The 9,004-nt window shown below is 41.1% G+C and overlaps 1 protein-coding gene across 3 annotated transcripts in view; it reads right to left on the reverse strand.

Moving 5' to 3' along the window:
• The window catches only part of TTN8 (Structural maintenance of chromosomes (SMC) family protein), a 44,181-nt gene extending 36,653 nt beyond the window's left edge, over nucleotides 1-7,528 (reverse strand). For 2 of the 3 annotated variants that reach the window (XM_087681450.1, XM_087681449.1), the window contains exon 1: nucleotides 6,703-7,527. In XM_087681450.1, the coding sequence (XP_087537576.1) occupies nucleotides 6,703-7,140 (438 nt within the window). In that variant the 5' untranslated portion in view covers nucleotides 7,141-7,527. Of the gene's footprint in view, nucleotides 1-6,702 lie in introns of all 3 variants that reach the window. The other variant, XM_087681451.1, reaches the window with a different exon arrangement.
• Between the last annotated feature and the right edge of the window lie 1,476 nt (nucleotides 7,529-9,004).

A 9,004-nucleotide genomic window follows, 5' to 3' on the forward strand; every position in this document is an offset into this window, starting at 1 on the left:
CATCGATGGATGCTCCATAGACTTCATCACAGGTAGAGCGATGAGGGGAGTACAATTCAGGTGTTACACTTATCATGTTCCCCTCAAGTTCTGCTCGTGTGAATGCTCCCTTATCCTTGCGCACTTTTTACCTTCTAGCTAGAGAGGAGTTTTTTCCCGTGGAAGCACCTATCAGTGGGTGTTATACCTAGTACCTTAGGGATTGTACTTTCATATCATTCTAACATAAAAGATGTGACATTCCATCACTCTCTCCTCTCTTGTTGTTCACTTGTTCATTGTGAATGTGTATGTATGCGCATGCTCCTAAGCCCTAACCTAACATTGGTATCAAAGCATCTCTTTCCAACTACAGCTGCCTCAATTGCCATTGAGCCTCAAGCTTGGTTACTCTGCCCCTTGCTAGCTACTGTTGTGCAAACTGCAATCTTGTTGGCAACGTGGAGACTCAACCTCACCTATGCCAAGTAACATCAAAACTAGTCATTGCCTACACCGCAGGTCAAATGTAACAGCCACTCATTAGTTAAAAACACTTATTACTCATAAGTCAACGCATCACCAGCCAAGACCTAACATGATCTCTCAACAGCTGCCACATTTGCGTTGCCTCATCTCAACAATCCCTACCCATTACGTAGCCTACACTACCTCATCTTGACAATCCCTACTTGCCATGCAACTTGCATCATTACATCTGGTCCACACATCCTGTTTCCTATCACATCGAATGTCCATCACCTAGTCAACCACGACAGACATTTCACCTTGGGCACGTGGTTGCGTTGTCTACTCGACAACATATAACATTAAAATATTCAATGCCCCTAAGCCTTAATCAGCATTAGCCACATAAAATAACTCATATTCACGCATTATTCTTTGACTAGGCACAAATTTTGGGGATTTTGCAACAAGCATCAATTTCCACCAAATTTTTTTAAAACCCCATATTTCATCAAAATTTTAGAAATTTTGTGTTTGTCGCCCAAAAATTGTCTAGTTATGCAACAATAATTTGGGCTTTTCACATTCAAGCTCAAATTTCACAAAATTTCAACAACTAAATTTGGGGCTTTTGTTAAATTTCCCCAAATTCACTGACACTGAGACCAATTACACCTTCTACATCAACATTCGTAGACAACAAACATTGGACATTGGAGCCTTCTTCATTGACATCATCAATTTCACGAAATTTTGCAAGTTTTTTGGCATTTTCTTTATTTTATTTTTGTGTTGCCCTTGCATTTGTACTTTGGACAACTATTGGTCACAAATACTAGCAATTTGCAGCAAGCAATGGCAAGGCAAAATGATTTGCTTAATATGTTTGGGAACTCCGATAAATTGGATGGCACTAATTACCCCATGAGGGCATACATGATAAAGCATGTCTTAGTTGCCAAGCAACTTTAGGGTTATGTATGTGGTTCAAAGGTTAGGCCTACAAGCCCAACTACACAAAATGTTACAGGTTCATCTAGCTCATCCACTATCACCAATGGATCTTCCACTCCAACTCCTGCTACACCTCCCATTGTAGATTAGTTGAGATGGGATGGGCGTGATACTCAAGCTCATGCTTTGATTGAACTCTCGTGCAAGAGACAAGTTATCCCACACATTCCATTGTGCACAAAGGCCAAGGATGCTCAAAATAAGATTGTTTCATTCTATCAGGTGCGCAACGAGACTTGTGTAGCCTATTTGCACAAACAACTTGAGATGGAGCACATGACAAAGGGTGATTCTGTGGATGCATACATTGCATGTGTCAAGGACATCATGGAGCAGCTTGCAAACATTAATGAAATAATTCCCAATGTCTCTCTTGTATCTACAATCTTAGCTAGCCTACCTGATACTTATCACAATTTTGCCACTACACTTCACTTACTTGCAAAAGGAGATACCGAAGCATATACATTTGATGCATTGGCATCATTGCTATTACAAGAAGAGCAATCAAGGGTAAATTGCTCTAACATAAGTAGGGAGAATTAAGCATTTGCAACCATCCGAACAAATAGAAGTCGTGGCAGCCCTCAAACTCAAAGGATCAAGGCAAAACAACTTCTTCCATGGACTCTTTAAGCACCAAAGATGACAGTGCTAAGAAAAAGAGATGCATATTACAAAAAAAAGAGGCATTTACGGCATTCTTTTGGCCTATTTATTCAAGCTCCTCCTCCATACTCTATCATTGATCACTTATTATAGATCCAATGCATGCTATGAGGAGAGGGGAAACCAGAGCCGGTGCCAATGTCCACACGACCAGTAACTCACTGTTGTAAGTGATTGTCTCATGTTGGGTATATGGATTCCATTTCCCAAGCACATCTATGAGTTCTCCTTTACAGTGCTCTTGTGTTTTCCCTTTTCTCTCTTCTGTCTTGTGTTCAGCAATCTATTTCAGCATTCTTTCATGCTTCCATTGCTACATCCACTTCTAACATGGTATCAGATTTCAGGATCTACGCTCCTATTGTTGTCTTCTGCTGATTACAGGTCTTCTACTACTGATCACTTATTTCCCGCGCCTTCTGCCACATCCTTACAGCCTGGCGACACCTATCTATTGCAAATTACCCTGTTTCCAGACATACAGTCTGCATTTACTGCATTAATTGCTCCTACTGCCTGCATTTTGTCTCCAGCAGTCTGCATTTTCATTTTCTGCATTATTTTATTGTGGTACTGGTGCATATAATGCCTCTTTTGTCTGCGTTTTGACTCCTGCAAGCTGGGTGACTATATTTTCAGGTTCTGTTGGCTGTAATTTTCCCCTTCTAGCTGTGTTTGCTCAGATTTTGTCCTTTTGCAGCAATTCCTTTGTGATCAGCTTGTCTTAACACTGCATGTGAACTCCTCTCAGTGCAGCCTATGCTGTGCTTTGGCTGTACTCTCTCCCCCCTCCTCTTCTTTCCTTTATTTTCTCTTTCTATCCTCTCCGGATGGCTCCTCCCCGTTGTTCTACTGATGACAAATTACACAACCCTGATAACCTAGCATGGAGTGTTATTATGAAAGCATGATTTGTTCAGAATTAGAATCTATGCTATACTTTGGTTGTACACTCTCTCCCCTGCTCTTCTTTCCTTTATTTTCTCTTTCTATCCTCTCCAAATGGCCCCTCCCTATTGTTCTGCTAATGACAAATTACACGACCCTGATTATCTAACATGGAGTGCTATTATGAAAGCATGGTTTGTTCAAAATCAATTATGCTACATTGTTTCTAGAGCTTTTGAGCATCCTGCTCCTCTTCTAGCTCATTTCGAAGAGGACAACTATGAAAAAGCAATGCTCACATGGGATACTTATGATGCTCGTCTGCTCTTCTTCGTTGTATCTTCAAAGATATTATTCCGACGGTCACCTCCTGGCACTTGGGAGGACTTCCTTCAAGATTTGGGCGAAGCTCCGCGTGTTGTATGAGGCCCCTTCGACCATGCCTCCGTTACCCTTTGTGGACAAATCCAACAAATAAAGTTTCAACCGAAGGATACTATCCAGTCATTCTTGCTTTGTGTTACACATGTACAAGATCAACTTCAACACATGGAGTTTGCCCATCCAAAGGCTCATCTTGTGGGGGTTGTGCTCTACAAGCTCCCTCCAAAGTTTGATGGAGTGGCCAATGCTTTACAGGCCCAATTATCATCGACACGAATGAGCTTTACCCATATGTCCTCAATGCTACTTGAGCATGAGACATCTTTATGGTTGCACAGGCAGCTTTCATCTCAATATGGTGGCTCCAGTGAGGCCTTTGCAGCTTCAAAAAGGGGTGACATGAAGAAGAGGTCGAAGGCCTAATGCTATCACTATGGTAAGAAGGGATATTTGCGCAAGAATTGCAAACAACTAGCGGCTTCAAGAAGAAGAAGGAGAATCAGCACCAACAACAGGATACTGACTCCTCTGTTGAGTCATCCACCATCTCCAACTTTTCGAGATGATATATATGGGACATATCTACTTTTTTCTGAATTCTAGGTCATGAGATTTGGTAAACTCCAAGGGAGATTTTCATCTCCCAACAGCAGTATGTACATTAACTTTTGACCACTTTTGAGATCTAGAGGGATATAGGTTTATTTCTACTCCCATGGATCCGAATTGGAAGACTACAACCAATGCAATTTCCCCAGTGGCAAATGCTATCCACTGCAAGCAATTGATTGGGTCAATGATATGGCTCCTCAATACTCGGATTGATTTATGCTTCGCAATTGGTCTGCTTGCAAGGTTCATGAGCAAACCCAAGCCGTTTCGTTGGCAAGCTACTGGTTGTTGCTTACCTTGGGTGTTGATACTATCTCTTAGAGTAGTAAGAAGCAACCCACAATTGCGTTATCATCTACAAAGCCCGAGCATAGAGCAGCATCTTCTACCACATGTGAGACTGTGGTTTCGAAGGTTGTTACGAGAGCTTGGCTGCCTCAAACAAATCCTACTACACTTCATTGTAACAATGAGAGTTGTGTTGCTTTGGAATGAAATCCCATATTCCATGCAGGTCGAAGCAAATTGAGATATAATACCACTTCATTTAAAAGAAGATCTTGGATGAGTCTATTGATGTGGTAACTACAAGCCTTTCCACAAACCTTTGTACATATCATTTCCACAAACACACATCCACAAACCTTTGTACGTATCTCATTCTTATTCAACCTACATTCACTACATATTTCTGCATTCTATTGTCTCTTTCTCTCTCTCTTCTCTCCGTGTTGCTCTCTTTCTTTTAGTCTAGTCATACGCTTCTACGTTTACTACACTCTGATAGGGATAAATTGCTTCGCGAGAAACCCCTTGAAAACAAGCATATGATAATTCATTTGGAGTAATTCTAGTTTATAATCCTTGCACAAGTGGTTACTATATAGTGTAGGCTAGCATTATGGATTGGTTGTTGTGAACAGGCAATTGCTGGATTCTATTTCTCTTCTTAGAAGTTTTATCATTAGAGACATCTTTGGACACATCCACCGTGAAGAAAGTGAGACTGTCATTATTCTATCATGTGAAATGCATGAAAAAGTTAGGAAAAGACAAGATAGATGGAAGGCACTTTGCTAGGAATAAAGCAATTGCCCTTTGGTTTTGGACGTGAATTGAATGCCAATTTGTTTTATCACAATAGTATGAGTCTGATTTTACTCAATTTGATAGTGAGTTGAGTGTGCAAAGAACAATTGAAAGCATTGGGATTGATGCATGAATAGGTCTGAGGTTTTGTACAACAATCAAATCAATTAGAATCTGAGATTCGTGTGTATTACACATTACTGGCAAAGCTCCTTCTTTCTCAAAATTCAGATTTGAGCAAGAGCTAACTAATCAATAGCTGAGGAATCATAAGTCAACTACTCACTGGACAAAACTTAAGCACCTTTATTTACAGCTTAAGTGAACTACTTACTAGGGCAAAACTTTCAAATAATCATTAATTGTAAGGTGTAAACTTTCAATTCAATGAAAGTTTCACATTGTACCTTGTTTCTTTAGTCTTGTCCTTGTACTACATAGCCAATATACTTGTCCACTACATGCCCAATGTCAAATTCATCACTGTTGGCGCAATGGTCGTGTGTCAAGAGCTAGGGGTAGCACAATTAAAGTTCATTGTAAATAAAATTTAATGAATTTTAATTAAATTATTACATTCTCGTTTAGGTCACAAGCTATACTTGGGCCATAAGTCATTCCAAAAGGGATCAAGCAACAAGACTAGATAAATGTGACTTTTCGCTCACTTGAGTCTATAGATCCTCGACATGCATATGTTTCTTCATGTGGTGTGTTGCCATAGGTTGATGCCTATAAGGCTCACAATTTTTGCACGCCCTACCTCTACTCATGGAGGAGCAATTAACATGTGAAACTTGTAGTTTTAGTATTCAGCTGCAGATACTGCCCGTGTAGGTAATATTCTTTTCAAATCATCCATAAGTACAATCAACATAGGATTTATCATTTTTCCTTGCTCCATTCTTTCAAGAAAGTAAGCAATTCATTAAGCTCCCAAAATTCCTGCATGCTGCCTTCTTAAGATTGCAAGCATAAGTGAGGATAAGCCAAGTTCTTCACTCTGTCAACAACTATCTATTTCTTTATTTGATGCACTTTCCTGGGTTGATGGATATAATGCTCTCAATATTCACATGCCTGTCCCTACTCATGCAACACTTGGCATGTGAGACTTATAAGTTCAGTAATTATCTGTAGATACTTGCCATGTAGGCAATGTTCTATTTGAATCATCTGTAAGCATAACCAAGACAGGATTAGCTAGCATTCTTACTTCCTCCATTCTTTCAGAGACAATAAGTAATTCATTGAGTTTCCCCTCAATTCCTGCATGCTGCCTTCTCAGACTGCAACTACAACTGTGAGGATATACCAAGATTTTGATCCCATTCACAAGAGCTGGGAAAGATTTACATTTCCTTCCATGCTCACACTGATTTGCAAGTACAAGGCTATTGCATTTCAATCCAACTCAGCCCAGTTCCTGAGCTTAAGAGTTCTGACCTACTTCTCTGCACCCGTAACACTTCTACTGGTACTTAGAGGACAAGTTCACTTAAATCAAGAGTGTCTAATGTAAGGCTGAAGAGAAGTTGCAACTGCATCTTAAACTTTCACCACACGTGCTTACATAATAGCAAGTTTCCAAGGATGTACCTGAAAAACCAAGAAGTTGCGAGCCTTAATGAGGATGCCTAGAGACCTCATTTTGGCATTATACTCATCCCATGTAACGGACTTGTTGTTGATCTTGTAGTCACTTGAGCCCGCACTAGTGATTATTCTGGCAAAATGAAGCTCCTGGCCAGTTCCAGTCAGATACACGAGCTTCACGGAGGCCCTTCTTCCTTTCTGTTCTCTCTCCTTGTCATCGAAGGCGTATATCAGGTCCTTCAGTTGAGCACCCCGCAGCTGCATGGACCTTACGCCGAGGACAAAGCTAATGGCATCCATAAGGTTCGATTTCCCGGCTCCATTAGGTCCGATGATGGCCGTGAAGTTCTTAAAGGGTCCAATTACCTGATGGCCTTTGTAGGACTTGAAATTTTCCAATTCAAGCCTGTGTATGCTACCGCTGGACGCGAGAGAAGGCATTATTGCGGCATGAAGGGACCCTAGGGCTTACGCAAGAATTGCCGTGGAAGGGAAGCTCGTTAAAGCTGTGAAGAGGTCCTCCGTCACTATGGATTCACGTCGAGGAAATCTGCCGCGAGGATGGAGCAGTGAAGAAATCCTGCTCGACTCTGGATTCGCCTCTGCCTTCAGGTGAAGGGGGAAATCTGCAGGAAAATTGTTACTGTAATCTCCGGCTGGCCGTGTAAGAAGACGGCTGAACATGCGTGGCGGGAACATTGGCAACTTCTCGTTGAAGTTTTATTCACATACTAATTCCAGCGTGCTTTAGCACAATCGAGTCTCAGAGACTAAGAGACGCGCCCCACCTACGCAGGGACAGAGCATGACTTACAGTCCCGCAGCCCCGCGCAAGTCCACAATTTGGTGGGGCCCTTGCCTAGTGACTTGCATTCCCACAGCCCCCCCACGCAAGCCCATAGTCTGGTGGGACCCTTATGCGGAAGGAGAGAGGAAATACACCGGACACAACTGTCCGAGAGAGAATGTGTGCAAGCCTCAAGGTGACAAAATTATCCTGCAACGAATCAACTATTGCCATTTGACATCAACTCTGGCGAGTTCACCGACTACCTCTATTTTGAAAGGTTCTCAGTGAACTCCTTCAAGTTCCACTTTGCATGGAAGCAAAGTTTGGTCACCCAATCATGCACCTAAAACTTTGACTTTAAGGATTGATGCAAGTCGCCTCGACTTGCGTGTGGCTTGGATCTAAGGTTTTTGTTACTACCCTAGCCTGGTGACTATGCAATACAGGTCGAGGGAGCCAATTATCGTACATCGAATGAGCCCGAGAGCACTTAGAGCAACCAAGAATGTATATTTGTGTGTTGTGTGAGAAGCCAGGTTCGATCCTTAGGGAGTAACAAGTGGATTTGTGGCCCTACCTATATGGGTCACTATGAGGGTACCAAATAAACTACCATAAATGGTATCGCATTTAAAAGAAAATTACAATGCACTTAATGCAAAAGACATTTTCGCTGGAAGGATTTTGCATTTTGCATTTGTTTAAAGATTTGAAGAAATGAGTTTACAAGTAACATTAAGAGGAACTAGATAAGCCTAATATCAGTGTTTTTAGTTTTAGAAGCTCGTACGCAATTTAAAAGATAAAGTTTTAGGGAGTCTCTCAAAATAGTAATACACTTGTGAACCAATAATGTAATAGATTTTAACAAATTCCTCAATGACACCTAAGCAGGATTCTTGGCATTACTAGTCCTAAGGTGTTTCCATTTCAACACCTATTTAATAATGTGTCTGTTTACCCTAGGACACGAGTGAGAGATCCCCTGATGGGATTAATGGTCCAAGACTTACATATACATTTCAAAGCCATGTACTTGCCATCCACATATGAAGGAGAATAACTTGAGTAAAAGTAACCCTTACATGATGTGATGTCTTGACATAACTCGTGGGAGGGAAAAGGTGGCAATGGTGACGTCTTTACATAACTCATGGGCGGGAAAAGGTGGCAAAAATGATGTTTCACTTTGAAAGGGACTATAATTTTCCACATGCAAGTGTAGCCTAGTGGGCAAGAAACCAAGGTACAAATGAGGAGCTCGTGGGTTCAAAATTAAGGTGCAAGGCCAATCAGATGTAAAGCTAGTCAAGTTATATTGGTAGCATGGGTTACCACTTTTGCACATATTATTGGATTGCATAGAAATGTACACATAACACTATTGATCCCGTCACAATATTCCTTAGTCCATGTCGTTTAGTGATGAAGCTTAAGCTACTCACTACCCTAATATATCCAAGTGATAGTGTATAGACAGCTTAGATAGTTTTTATTGTTAGGGCATCCAACGAA

The sequence above is a fragment of the Lygodium microphyllum genome, chromosome 7 (assembly GCF_053477565.2).
Source record: "Lygodium microphyllum isolate KBCC chromosome 7, Lygodium_microphyllum_v1.1.10, whole genome shotgun sequence".
Taxonomy (NCBI): Eukaryota; Viridiplantae; Streptophyta; class Polypodiopsida; order Schizaeales; family Lygodiaceae; genus Lygodium; species Lygodium microphyllum.